This window comes from Trachinotus anak, unplaced genomic scaffold (assembly GCF_046630095.1).
Source record: "Trachinotus anak isolate AG129_WGS33_773 ecotype Australia unplaced genomic scaffold, CSIRO_AGI_Tana_v1 ptg000032l, whole genome shotgun sequence".
Lineage (NCBI taxonomy): Eukaryota > Metazoa > Chordata > Actinopteri > Carangiformes > Carangidae > Trachinotus > Trachinotus anak.
Genome location: NW_027273883.1, coordinates 1,582,501 through 1,597,228, shown reverse-complemented (window position 1 = coordinate 1,597,228; position 14,728 = coordinate 1,582,501). Strand labels below are relative to the sequence as shown.

General features: G+C 42.8%; 1 protein-coding gene across 1 annotated transcript in view; it reads right to left on the bottom strand.

The window, feature by feature from the left end:
- LOC139612974 (neural-cadherin) overlaps positions 1-14,728 on the bottom strand; it is a 133,335-nt gene that overhangs the window by 61,239 nt on the left and 57,368 nt on the right. The window contains exons 2-5 of the mRNA XM_071469181.1: positions 13,291-13,479; positions 8,551-8,776; positions 5,346-5,550; positions 468-579 (exon numbers count right to left, since the gene is read on the bottom strand). Of these exons, the coding sequence (XP_071325282.1) occupies positions 468-579; positions 5,346-5,550; positions 8,551-8,776; positions 13,291-13,479 (732 nt within the window). The remainder of the gene's footprint in view (positions 1-467; positions 580-5,345; positions 5,551-8,550; positions 8,777-13,290; positions 13,480-14,728) is intronic.

Sequence of the window (14,728 nt, the reverse complement as noted above, 5' to 3'; positions counted from 1 at the left end):
GATGAGGAGGACAGAAAGGAAAAAGAGAAGGGGACAAGGGAGGAGGGAAGGAGAGATGAGACAGAGGAGAAGAAGACAGAGATTTTATAAATACGTCAGCCTGTACACTGTTGAATCTATGTATGAGTGTGTGTGTGTGTGTGTGTGTGTGTGTGTGTGTGTGTGTGTGTCACAACCATCTGTTGTAGCTGCTGGTGACTGGTTGAGATCAAACAGTCCGACTTCAGCGAGGCTTTGCTCTTATTAGGCAGACAGCCAGTAACATACACACACACACACACACACAGTGCAGTATACCCAGGTGTAATGTGCTGATGTTGTGTTTGCTGACGGGGGGCAAACAGTTTATCAGAACCTGTTCCACAGAACTGTGTGTGTGTATGTGTGTGTGTGTCTGTGTGTGTGTGTGTGTGTGTGTGTGTGTGTGTGTGTGTGTGTGTGTGTGTCTGTGTGTGTGTGTGCGTTACCTTGCAGCAGGGAGGTTCCAGGTGCGACGCTCTCAGGTATGTTGTCCCTGGTGTAGATGGAGTGGAGGAACTCAGGTGTGCAGTCGTTTTCATCTGTTATGTGGACGACAACCTGCAGGAGGCGTCTCATCGTTATTACCTGGTGTTTTATATCAGCTGTCAATAATCTATCAATATCTGTCTGATCATCTGTTAACAATCCATGTGAGCAGCTGCAGGAGTGAACAGGAAACTGATCACTGTCCTTTCATCACAGAAAACATCACAGAGTGAGACCTCCTGTAAACAACGAGGTCAGAGGTCGTCTGTCAGCAGGTCACTATGACCCATAGTTAGGTTCTGTTGCTAGGCGACATCTAGTGGTCGTAGTAACGATGACAGGAGCAAAGGGAAAAGTGCGGTGACGTAGTTTATAGAGCGACAGAGTCCACGTCAGGAGGAGGTTGGGGTGGATGGATGAATATGACCCAGGAGAGCGGTGTTCGATTCCCATGTGACAGGAGCAGTTTATGTTTCTATTATCCATGACCCTTTGTTGTTGTTATTGTAACCATGACAACAAAGATCGTCTGATGTTGAGGAAGAACTTATTTTAACCCAAATCACCATCTTCTCCTAAACCTAACCAAGACATGATGTTATTATAGTCACCATGGCAACAAAGGTGCAGTCTGGGTATTTATTATTATAACCATGACAACCAAGATCTGGAATCACGCTATTTCAGGAGACTCTGCTGTGGGTCGTATCAGAGAGTTGTTGTTGCTCAGGTTGGAGGACTGGCTGGTTTACGTTGTTCCCTCTCACCTCCACACACCTGCTCAGTCAGGTGATTGTTGCGTTAACTGTCAGACTGAAACACCTGATTCCGGGTTTCCAGCTCTGTCAGACGATCCAGCGTTTGAAGCCTCCTGCTGAGTAGGAACAACTTTGCTCCTGTTGTTTGTTCTCAGCGGCTGTTGAAGCGTCTGAGTGTGTCATCGCTGATGGAGGCTTGTCTGACTGATTGCTGCCTCTGTTAGCTGCAGAGCTGAAGTTCACACTGTGGATCACAGACTGATAATCAGCCCGATCATATGCTGCAGTGTCATCTTGTCAATCACTGCTTGTTCAGTCAGAATCAGCTGGTTTGGAGGTGTTGTTGTAATATCAGCTGCAGAGACCTCAGTAAATCGACCCTCCTTTACCCAGAGTGACTCATGCAAACATTATGAAGACAAATGTCTCCTGCTTGAGGAGAGAAACTCATTTCCATCCCGTCTCTTTCTCTCTCTCTCTCTCTCTCCTCCTCCACCACCCAAATCCTGAGCCTTGGCGATGTCGCCTTTCTCCCTTGTTCCCGTCCAGTTCACCCACTATCCTGAGCCACTGGAGCTCAAACACAAAATGCTATTTTCCATTCCCATAAAGCCCCGATTTAACAGGTGAGGCTGGCGACCCGACCACCTGAGCACAGATTTCCTACGCAGCCCTGAACCCCCGACACACCACCTGTTGAGTAATAACAGCAGGACGCTGAGAGGATTTAGAGGCAAGGGCTGGGTCTGCAAACACGAGCTGAATATTTAAAGGTTTCCACTGGAAACAGAAGGAAAACTGTTCATTATTTTCACTTCAGGCCAAACAGATGAATATGTATGAGGCAGGAAAGACCATCCTCAATTTAAAAGATTGATATGAATCGAAAGAAGGAAGCAAACAACAAAGTTTTTTTTCCCTGCAAAAGTAAAAAATGGAGCCAGATTGAAGTCTGCACCGTGGAGCAGACGGAGGTCACCTGACTGCAGTGATCAGCTGCAGCACCGTCAGGTGTTTTTCACAGTTTGCAGCAAATGATGACGTGAAAACTGAAGCAGCTCTGAAATTTTAACTTTTTCCATTTTCAGCAAAGATTTCACAAATGTTACCTCACATGAAAGAATGAGGGAATCATGCATGTCATAAAGGTCGGAGGTCACCAGCATCACCAGCCCCATGTGTCACCCAGGAGCAATAACACTGCTGACCACGAGGGGGGAACTTTAAGAACCATCAGTGGTACAAATGAAGATTTAGGTAACGGGTCCACAGGTCGTCTGTCAGCAGGTTACTATGACCCATTGTTAGGTTCTGTTGCTAGGCGACATCTAGTGGTCGTAGTGATGATGACAGGAGCAAAGCGAAAAGTGCGGTGACGTAGTTTATAGAGCGACAAAGTCCACGTCAGGAGGAGGTTGGGGTGGATGGATGAATATGACCCAGGAGAGTGGTGTTCGATTCCCATGTGACAGGAGCAGTTTATGTTGTTTCTATTATCCATGACCCTTCGTTGTTGTTATTGTAACCATGACAACAAAGATCGTCTGATGTTGATGGCTGCTCCATCAGTGTATGAATGTGTGTGTGAATAGGTGAATGTGGCAAGTACTTAAAAGTGCTTTGAGTGGTCGATAAGACCAGAAAGGGCTTCTTTAAGTGCCGTCCATTCCATTTAAATGACAGGAAACTCAGGTAATGAGACTCCCTGTAGTGACTGAGGGTTTTATTTTGAAATCTTAAAGCTTTGTTGGAACAGTAAAGTGAGTAATTTGCAGAAGGCTGTCAGGCTGACAGATGTAAGTATGAAGGATGAAGCTGTAATGACGGAGAGGAACGAGTTCATGCTGACGGTTTGGAAATGTCTTTAAAAGCTGAAGGCAACAGAAACTGCAGAAGCTACAGTAACATGTAATATCAGCACTGCTGAGGAGGCTTTCTACACACCTGGCACACACACACACACACACACACACACACGAGCAGGGCCTTTAGAGTGAATTAGCCAGCCGAGCTTATAGAGCAGCAGAGACCTTTGGGGGATGCTGGTAGTTTCACAACTATTCTCTGTCTCAACCATCTGGACACTGAGAGCAGGTGATAATGGATTTTTCTAGGTGTGTGTGTGTGTGTGTGTGTGTGTGTGTGTGTATGTGTGTGAGAGAGAGCATGTGTGTGAGTGTGTTAATGTGAACAGATGTGGCTTCCTCTGTATGGAGTCTTCAGAGTTTACCGTGAGAATAGGAGTCAGTACTTAGCTGCCAGGTTTCTGCACTTAGCACTGTGTGTGTGTGTGTGTGTGTGTGTGTGTGTGTGTGTGTGCTGCACCCACACTTAATCCATGAAGCTGTAACAAACTGAGCCAAAACTGCTGATCACAAACTGATCAGATGCGATCAGTTTGTGAACGCAGCTTTGATGCTCCGAGTTTTCACCGAGTTTTCATCATGAACAGCTTCACAGGACGAAATGAGGCAAACGGCGCCGCGTGTTTAGTTTTTACGCATACATAATGAACACATAAACAGATTATACAGTCAGTGAAACAGTTGCATCACAGCGTCTGATTCAGAGGCAGCACTTCCTCTCAGATGGAACGAACCAGTTTTCATCAGAGAGCGGCGCCTTCAACAGTCAGGGGTCAACAACACCACAGACGTGTGTGTAGACGCTGCATTGGCTGCTTCAGGAACAACTGGAGGAGCTGCAGTTATTCTGGATAAAAACATTTATATTTCTCTATCGGTCGTTATTATATTTTAGTGTTTCTGATCTATGTGGAGCAAAAATAAAAGTTTGGTCTCCAGTTCCTCAGTTTAGGCTGTAATCACTGTTTCCTAAGGGAGGAGTGAGTATCAAGGTCAGGTTCACATGAACTGAATCATACTGACGTGGTGGAAAATATATAATTGGCAACTGCACATGATAAAACTAATGAGTAAAATAAATGAAATAAAATAAATGAAGTAAGATAGGGAGACACTATGATTTTAGTCTCCTTCTATTTTCTTCTAGCAGTGAAACGATGAGAAGAGATAAAACTTTACTGATCCCAGAGGAGAAATTCAGGTGTTAAAGCAGGAAAACATGAAAAAACATAGTAAACATATTGCACAGTATAATCTGGAATATGTGTAATGTTGTATAAACTGAGATCTAGTAGTAGTACAACAATACATAACATTATAGTACAGTAGTATATCATAGTATTATTATTATAATATCCTACACATACAATGAGGTGTAACATGAATATATAATAATATTATAGTAGTAGCAGCATAATATTAAATTAGCAATAACAGAATAGTAAATAGTATATGTAGTATATGTAGTATAAATAGTAGTTTAATTTAGTAAATACACTAATGTGAGTTGTAATAAGTCCTTATGACAATGAATTATTTTCTACCATGTAAGTCAAGATTCAAGATTTTCTTTAATGGTCATTTTTATGTAGGTCCATAAAAACAAAATAGTGTTTCGCATAAACAGACGAGGCAGAATAAAAAAAAGACCTTACAGTGCAACACTCAAAAAAGTGTATATAGTAAGTATAATTCAGTTCATGTAAACCTAACGTTGATACACACTTTTATTATATGTACTCTCCTTATAGAAAACAGTGAGCAATCATAATTATAAGTAACGTAACACCAGATTTTAATTTTTACTCCACATAGATCATAAACCCTTTAATATAAAAACGACTCATTGAAATCTGTTGAGAAATGTAAATGTAAAAACTGCAGCTCCTCAGTTTACTTGTGTTAGTTAACAGGCTGGTCCTGCCCAGTCCAATATGGCAGCGACGTAGACGTACAATCCAGTGGCCAGTGCGGCGTCTACATATACATGTCTGTACTCAGCACGTTCATATGGCTGTTAATGTGCATTTGTTCTGTTTATCAGGAGAAGAAGAGACATCCAAGCTCATTTCAAACCCAGGTGTCACATGATTTTAAATGTCAGCAGAGGTTTTGAATTCTCTCCAAACATTTTCTGCAACAGCTAAAGAACTGGCTGCAGTGTGTGTGTGTGTGTGTGTGTGTGTGTGTGTGTGTTGTTGCTGCGTGGTCGTACCTCTGCCACGCTGCTGAGGCCGGTGTCGGGTTCGGAGGCTCGGACCTGCAGGGTGTGGAGGTTGTGTCCGCTCTCGTAGTCGACGGCCCGGGTGAGGCTGAGCGCGCCGCTCTCCTGGTTGATGCTGAACAGATTCCCAGGATTCACCAGCAGCATGAAGGACAGACTCTTCCTCTGGAAGGAGACGGCCTGAACCACGGCAACGCTGCACAGATACAGGACGGGTCAGGGGTCAGGGGTCACGGTCTGCTGCTAAACCACAATGTCTCCTCTTTTACATGTTTTACATCATGTTTCATCTTTAAATAACTCAAAAAGTGACATGAGGAGTTTGTCTTGAATGAGGGTGAAAGACCTGAGTATTCACAGCAATATACTGTGGCTCTATATTCATTAAATTCAGGTTTAATTACCTTGAATAATGGGCTCCGGCTGACATCAGGCGTCTATATAAAGTCTGCCTCGTAAGCAGTTCTGTGTTATTAAGCACCAAGTCAGATATTTCACAGTTTCCCCTTCATAGATCAGTAAAATACCAAAGGGCGGTCGATAACACGATGAGGCCATAACAACAGACTGAGCACATTTTCAAGTGGACATTATTTTGATAAATCAACCACATGCTCTAAATCCAAACTGTTCATTCTTTCCTCAGCATGAAAACCTCTGCACAGCTGGAAGGTCCTTGGTCTGAACGCAGACGGTGAGTTTGGACAGTTACTCGGGCCGTGAGTGATTCTATTAAACACATCCACAGGAGGACGAACGGCCTGTGATTCTCTCCTGGAGTGTAAAGATGACCACGGGTCGGCACAAAGCTGCTGCACATCTCTGTTTCCAAACAGACTCGCAAAGTGAAGAGGAGCTGTGCGACGTGTGGGTCGAGCTCCAGCGCTGCGTTTAAAGTCTGCAGCCCTCACGGATTTTTCTCCGCTCAGAGACCAGAACAACCTGCCTGATCGATGTGACTAAGGTCCCCACACACGGGGACACGTGAGGACATAAAAGCACATAAAAGGGACATAATGGAAGCAGAGACACACATGAAACGCACACACACACACTGCACACACACACCCACACACTGCACGCACGCACGCACGCACACACACACACACACACACACACACACACACACACACACACACACACACACACACTGCACACAGGGTGGCATGGATACTTGGATATTAATACAATGTGCTTTGCGCCAGCAGCCCTGAGGGATTCACTTACACACACACACACACACACACACACACACACACACACACACACACTCCCCTTCATGTTTATCCAGACCTCGCTTTTAATAAATATTTGAATTTGCCACACTTTCAAATTCTCAGCCTCAGGCCACACTCATACATCTGGGTCCTCTTCATCCATCCTCTGTTCCATCTTTTTTCTCTTCTCCTCCTCCTCCTCCTCCTCTTCATCCCTCCTTCTATCGTTCTCCCCCCTCTCCCTTCCTCCTCCCTCCCCCCTCCCTCCTCCTCCTTCTTCTTCTTTTCTTTTGTCTCGCTCTACAGGGTTCATCTTTTCATGCATCACATGACACGCAGAGCAAAGAGCTGGCCGTGGAGAAACACACACACACACACACACACACACACACACAGATGCCATTTCCACACTCAGTTTCTGAGGCAGTGGAATGTAAATGATGTTTCTGTGAATATGGACAAAGACACAAACAGACACTTGTTCATAAACACACACAGCTGAGAATCTAACACTAATACTAATAATACCAGACACAGTACTACACACACTACTAACACTACTGTGTACATAACACTATCAGTACCACAATACTACACAAAACATGTACGTACTTTGAATTTTATCTGTTATTCTGTAAAATACTGTAACTGTACATTATAATTATACTAATTATTACATATTATATTATACACCATAGACATAAGTACAGATACTCACTGTTGTGCCTTCATAAAGTGAAGCCTGTGATTTCAATAATGGAACCAAGACGTCAGTGTAACGTCAGAGACGTTGGACTGTGACATTGCAAAATTGTGGTTGGAAGTTAAGATCAGGTTGACGTCAAAATCCAAAATCAGATTTTAGTAACTTAACAACACAACTTAAAACCAACAAAACACCATCAACTTCAGCTGTCTTCAGTATTTCTACGTCAAACTGACACTGGCGTTAAATGTTGTCCTGACACTGAATTTTATTAACGTGACATCACGACCTGCATTCAACCAAATATCAACGTGTAATGACGGCTGCAGGGATGGAACGCCAAGAACAATGAGACTGAGCAAATCTGTAAAAACCTGTCACACGATGCGTCCAGCAAGTTTTCAAATGTAATGGCAGCTACACAGTTAACGTCTAATTAAGGTTCATGACTGACTGTCCTGGTGGCAGAGTCGTTGGATAGAAGCAAGAAATAACGAAACACTGCTGCTTTTCTTGGTGCTGAGGCCTCGTCAACGCGAGAAGCTTGTTCCCCAACAAACGGGGAGGAAGACGGATCCTGGAAACTACAGTGAGCTGTTCTTTGTCAGATTCATCTACATTTCACACTAAAAGACTGAACTTCCTGTTCCCGTCCCACCAACACAAACAACACAACACCGACAAGTCGTTTTTGTCAGTTTTGTGGTAAATCAACAGGTTTCCCTGTTTCATAAAATTAACATTTTTCAAATTTTCAACCTTCAGTTTTCTCAAATCCCTGGTCAGTCCTGTGTAACCTGCTATCCCACAATGCCTTGAGAAGCTTATATCTCATGACCATAGAGAAGAATAGAAGTCATCCCCATGAGGTTCAGACTGAAACCTCAACGCTCCTGTTTCAGCTCCTTTATTACAAGTCGTCGATCTCTCCTTCCTCCCTTCTTTACTGTTTCTCTGTAAGTTTTAAATAAAAGTGAGAAGATGCCAAATTAATTTAAACATAAGGCCAAGATTAATTGTTGGTCTGAGATGAGATGTGTTACCTCCACATCCTTAGGTTTCATTTCGCCACTTACTTCAAAATCCACAAAATCCAACCTCATATTTCATTTATTCATATTTCATTTCCTTCAAACCCCACTGGACATAAAAGTCCTGCAGATTCATCCCACATCAGAGTAACTCACAGGGAGACTCCGTCACTACCTCATCTGAAATCACAGAAACCCCTGAACCAGAGGTCAGAGGTCGTCGGACAGCTGAGGTGACTCACGGTTGGCCAACAGGTGTGTTCTCCGGCACGCTCAGGCTGTAGGTGGAGTTGGTGAACTGAGGCGGTCGGTAACCGGCCAGGATGGCCACCGTGGCCGGTGGGCCCTTTCGTCCTCGTCTGTCCACGGCCTGCACCCGCAGCAGGTACTCCTTACTCGGGGTCAGAGGTCGCCCTGTGGTCCGGATCTCACCGGAACGACGATCTACCTCGAAGCACTCCTCCCCCCCTGGACAGCCAAAGAGGAGAGAGAGAGAATGAAGGAAGTTCCTGTGAAATATTCAGATCCACATTGAAAAAAGTCTGTTTGTGTTTAATGACATTATTCCTGTTGCACCTCATTTTAATCACAGGAGCAGAATGAGTCCGAACTGGTCTCTGCTCCACGAACTACAATCACATTTTTCATGAGTCTTTAAGTTTTTACGTCACATATAATCTCATGAAGTCAACAGGTAGTAAATCCTTGTTTCTGTTGGTTTTTTGCAAACCAAGGATGTGACTTTGTTGGACGTTGGAGTTGTTTCCTCTGACATCGTTCTGTCAGAAATGAGGTGGACAAAATACTTTTTTCTTTTACATCTGCATAGACAACTTCTGAGAATCAAACAAATATATTTTCCCTTGCTTTTCAGAGGTTGTTTTCACAGGTGGTGGAAATTCTTTTTTTTCCTTTTTTTTGTGAGAAATAACTTTTTCTTTCTAATTTTTTTGGTGAAAACAACCCCTGAGTGGCAAGTGAAGATAAAACTCGAAAAAAAAAAATTCATTTGGCTCTCGAGGTTGTTTTCAAAGGAGATAAATAAAATAATAAAAAAATAAATATATAAGTAAATAAATAAAATTCCACAAAATATTTAAATAAAAAAAGAGTTAAAATTTAATGTGCCTTCCGGTTTATACAGGTAAAAAAAAAAAAATTCTTCACTGGCCATTCAGAGCTTAGCAATATCCAAATTGCCAGAGCTGCAATTTTTTGAAATAAAGGTAAAATGTCCTCAAATGAAGCACAGTGGTGCCACAGAGATGACCCGGCCTGTAAATCATATTCTCCAGATGTTAGGAAACATGCGTGTTTGGTACAAGTCCCAACAAAAATCACATCATCATCATTTTTATATTTTTTTTTTCAGTGAGAGTGAAATGCATAAACAACCGCTCCGACTGAAACTGTGACTCGTATCGAAATATCTGCCAAAATAATCAAAATGATTTTTTTGGTGTTCGGCCCCACTAAGAAACATGAAAAGCAAAATACAGAAGCTTGGCTCTTTGATCACCAGATACACATGAAGAAAGAAGAAGAAGAAGAAGAAGAAGGAGAAACATTTAGTTACAGCTGCTGGTCTGTAGCTGCCTTTAGTCACACAACTTTACCCAACACAACCGTAACCATAATGTTGTCATGGAGGATTTTGTGTTAAATTTCACAGTTTTTTGCACAAAGGCTCCACAGCTCATGAAGGTGCCACTGAAAGAACATCAGCACTCAGTCTGCGAGGAACTAAAACAACTGGTTCACTGAAGCTGAAGCAAACCTCAGATAAACTGAGACAAACCTGAACTTGGGGAACACATGAAATTTGAAAGTTACTGACAGAAACTGAAATGAAAACAGAGACGTTCCAACATGAGATGTGCAGGATGGAGGTTAACGGCCATGAAAATATGTTGTTGAGAGGTTATGATTAAACAGAGAGTCACAGCTGTCCAGTTAGAAAAAACCAAGTGGAGGCTGGAGGGCTGCTGTGTGTGTGTGTGTGTGTGTGTGTGTGTGTGTGTGTGTTTATTTATGTGTGTGTGAGTGTGAGGTTGCTGAGGATCCTTCTGCCAGCTGGAGCAACATGTGTGTGTGTGTGTGTGTGTGTGTGTGTGTGTGTGTGTGTGTGTGCGCACACTGGTTAACTCTCTTTGAAGACTCAGAGGAAAAGTGTGGGTTAATTTTTTTTTACCCACGTCCCCCTTGGGTGAAGAGAGAGAAGAAGGGATGAACAGAGAAAGGGAGGATGAGAGGGAGGGAAGGAAAACTGGAGCAAGAGGAGACAGGGAGAGGGTGGTGTGGCGGGAGGTGGAGGTGGAGAAGAATAGAAGAGAGGAACGAAGGTGGAGAAGGATCCGCAGCTGTTGACCAGAGGGTCCTGAAGCAGCAGCAGCTGCATCCAACCTGTCAATCATCTCCTCCTGCTCCGTCTATTTGTGGAGAGATTTTTTCTGACACGACATCATCTGAGTCTCACTGACAGACTTCCTGTTCGCTCCTGCAGGTGGGATTTTAAAGCTTCCACAGTCACAGATTACATGCATTTATTTTGTTTTTATTCAACTCTTTTATTTTGAAGGACGATTGGGAATCCTCACAGTCACGTTCTGTTTAGATAGAAATAGAAAGATTGAAAAATATTTGTGATTTTCAGGGAGTTACTGGTTCCTGTAGAGCAACAGTATTTGGTATCACTGAGTCTAAAATCTGTGCTCGCTGACTGGATCTTAAACCTGCAGCAACGTCCTGACTGTTTCCTGAGTGATCCAATAAAGATATAGCAGATTTCAGGTATCCTGTAAGGTTGGATGGTGGGTCCAGGTGGGCGGGGCTTGGGGCGTGGCTGAGGGTGGTGATTGCTTTGTTGTGACATCACAAAGTTCCAGAAGTCCTGACGGCTGGTTTTAAGGCTCAGTGTCTGAATACAGGCTGTGTGCATTTCTCTGTGGACTGAGGCTTTGATACTTTCACAGTATTAATATAGAACCTAGACCTGCTTTATAATCACAAACACATGGACATCTGCCTTTAGACTGTGTGGAGCTTTAAGTAGAGTCAGATTTTTTGACCACATTTTTGACCAACTGGCTGCAGACTGATCGTTCAGATCACTGACTAACTGAACAGCTAAACTGTGGCTGCAGCCTCAGAAGTGGAGCTTTAATAAAGTACTGATTATGAATCATTACTGAGGTAAATGTGACAAGAGATTATAATATTATTAATGTTATAATAATGATTTTGGGTGATGTTGCCCACTCAAGACTCTCATGGGTTGTGGTTTCAAGTGCTTATGAGAAACCTCTGTTACATTTCTCTTTTAAAAAAACAACTGTGAAGCCGCCGTAGAATTTTGAATTCAGAATCCTTCAGTAATAACTGTGAATTTATAGAGAACAACAGAGAAACTGGTAGAAATTGAACTATTTTGAATCATTTTCATTGCACGACAAACTCAGAGCACAAACACTTTCCCTCCACTGTGACACTGTAAATTCACATTAATTGGCTTCACATACACCGTGTGAATATATTTCCATGTTGGCATGATATTAAAACCATCTTTAATGTAAATTATTGGATTATTTGATGGTACACATGTAGTCACATTATGCCAAAGGGAAGTCAGAGGCTCTTAATATGAAAGCATTAGAAATTAGCTCTCAAAATATCTCTCCTCCTCCTTCCTCCTCCTCCCTTCTCCTCTGAAAAAAAAAAAAATAAATAAATAAAAAAAAAACACACTGCCACCGGCACCCATCCGCCCACCCTCCCACTCTCTCCCTCTCCAGAGACTTTCCTATTATTCCCGAATCTGGGAGCTTTCTTTGCCCCAGGGAGCGATTAACAGTGCAGCTCCATGCCGTTTATGTGCATTTTTCTCTCCCTCTCCAACTTGACGGTAATTGAAATTCAACAAGTCAAATTTTATTTATAAATCGCTCCTTTGAACAAAATAGATTTGTCACAGAATGCCTGGCGGAGTAGCAGCGGACCTAATTACAGATACAGGCAGGAGATAAGAGCAGGAGCAACTACATGACAGGTCTGAGGAAAATACCCGAGGAGGACGCAGGTTGGGTTTGGATTTTACATATACTGCAAATATCAGAAGGAAGGTGAACGTAAAATAAGGATCTGAACATGCAGTCAAACTTTATTTCTCATGACTAAACTACATCATCACAGTTCTATTTCGGGGGCATTGAGAATTGTGCTTTAGAAGAGCTTAATATGTAAATTACATGGCCAAAAGTATGTGGACATGCTGACATTCTACCCATATGTGATTGTTAAAGATCCCACCATGTCAAACCATCAGTGAGGTCCAGCTCTGATGCTGGTGATCAGTCCATTCCAGTTCATCCCAGAGGAGCTGGAGGGGGCTGAGGTCAGAGTTCAGACCAGCTCCAAAGCTGTAAAACCATTTCTTTACAGGTCAGATGAGTCCTGGAGAACTGGTTTTACCAACTACTCAATGGAAAGAAAATCACCAACAGTTTCTGTTACCATCGTAACCGTGACTACAGCGCCTGTCTTCATTAACAGTCTGATTCTGTGAAGTCACAGGGGAATGTGTTTCCATAAACAGTCTGCTTTTTAAAAATCACTCTAATCATTAAAACCCAGAGGAAATAACAACATGCACAAAAACATGAAGAGACACAGACATTATTCCACATTTAAAACAACCAACCTGCTTCTATTCAGACTGTTTCTATAATGTTCACATCATACAGTTCACTGTTCAGCATCACTGAGGTTTAAACTCAGGGAAAATGTGGTGTTAAGTAATTAAAATGGGTTTCAACTTAAACTCATGTTTGATTATTATAATGTTGACACAAACTGTATAGTTTAAAACAGTGGTTCTAAAGTGGGGTCCTGGCTGTTCTCAGCAAAAAAGGGGAACTTTAATTGTCTATATACTTTTGGCCACATAGCGAATACATAAAAACAATAAAACTAAATAAAACACTCACCGTCCAGTAGGAGGAACTGCGCCTGTTCCTGCGTCCCGTCTCGTTGCCATGCCGACAGTCGGTACACTACAGACCCTGGTGTGGCATCAGGACCCACAGAGCCCAGGTAAGGTGAGGGAAACATCGCCCACTGCAGGTTGGCCTGACTGGGCATGCTCAGAGTGAGCCTGCACAGGTACCACTCATCACCTGGAGGGGTGGGGGAGGGGGAGGGGGGGGGACACGTTTGTTTTTTAATTTTGTGTAAAACTTGTTTTTGCCTGAAATCACATTAATAAAAAATGAGATAATGTTTATCACAGTTTGTAAAGCTGCTGAAAAAAAACCACAAAGGAATAAAGTTACCAGCAGGAGGAAGCTCAGCTCAGTGGCCTGCTTATTACAGCCACTAAATAAGAGACAGTGTTTTTCACAGTGATGAATTTCAATCATTAGTTTTAAATGAAAGTCTTTTCTCTGTTGCCCCAAAACAAAAGTGTGTTTCCTCCACCACCGCACACAGGCCGAAGCACCACTGCATCCACCTCATATTGATTATGTGACTGTTTTAGCACATGTGACTGAAAAAAACACAAAAGACCAAACAGAAGAAGCAGCAGGAGAAATCACACAGCGACAGGTTGTATAGATCCATCTCATGGGGAACATTAAAGAAATGTATCTCTGTTCATTAAGCTTTTCAGCCTTTACTCAGCTGTTTACATGCAGGAGAATTACTGATTACATTAATCTGTTGTTCCTGTGCACGTTGAATTGTTGAATTCACTCATTGTTCGTCACTCTGGACAAAAGTGTTGTTGTTAAAGCCCAAGGCAAAGTGAAAGTGAACCAAAGTTTCCATCTGTACGAAGCACAAATTTGAACCAAATCTCCAGAAAATCAGCAAAAGAAAACGTGAATTCATCCAGTTCTGCTGCGTCAGCTGGTTCATCCAGACAAACGGGTCCAATCAAAACTCAGACGATTATCGCTCATGTTTCTATTGTTCCTCACTCATTTTCAGGTTGTGATTGACGACCAGCAGAGGGCGGGGCTTGTTTGACTGTTTGATAAACTGGTAAAAAATTATTGTGATTGTTGGTTCGCTGTGCACATCGCTCACTGGCAACAAACCCTTAAATCAGAGTGGATTATGCTGAATCAGTCAGATTTCTCTAATGTTGAATAAAATGAGACTATGCAAGTTTTCCTTTTATGTCAAGCAGCAAAAAATTTCAAGCATGACATGTTTGATGTTACACGTCCTGCTGCGCACGCTCACATCACGATGCTGAAAGGATAAACTGTGCAGCCGTGAACGTGACCATCCTGCAGGATTGTGTTTATGTCGACCTGATGATCGACAGACCTGAAGGTCTCCAACAACTCGCAGCATAACGCCGGGTCCTCGGCCCACGTCGGAGACATATACACATGTCCACATCTGGACAGAGTCCGG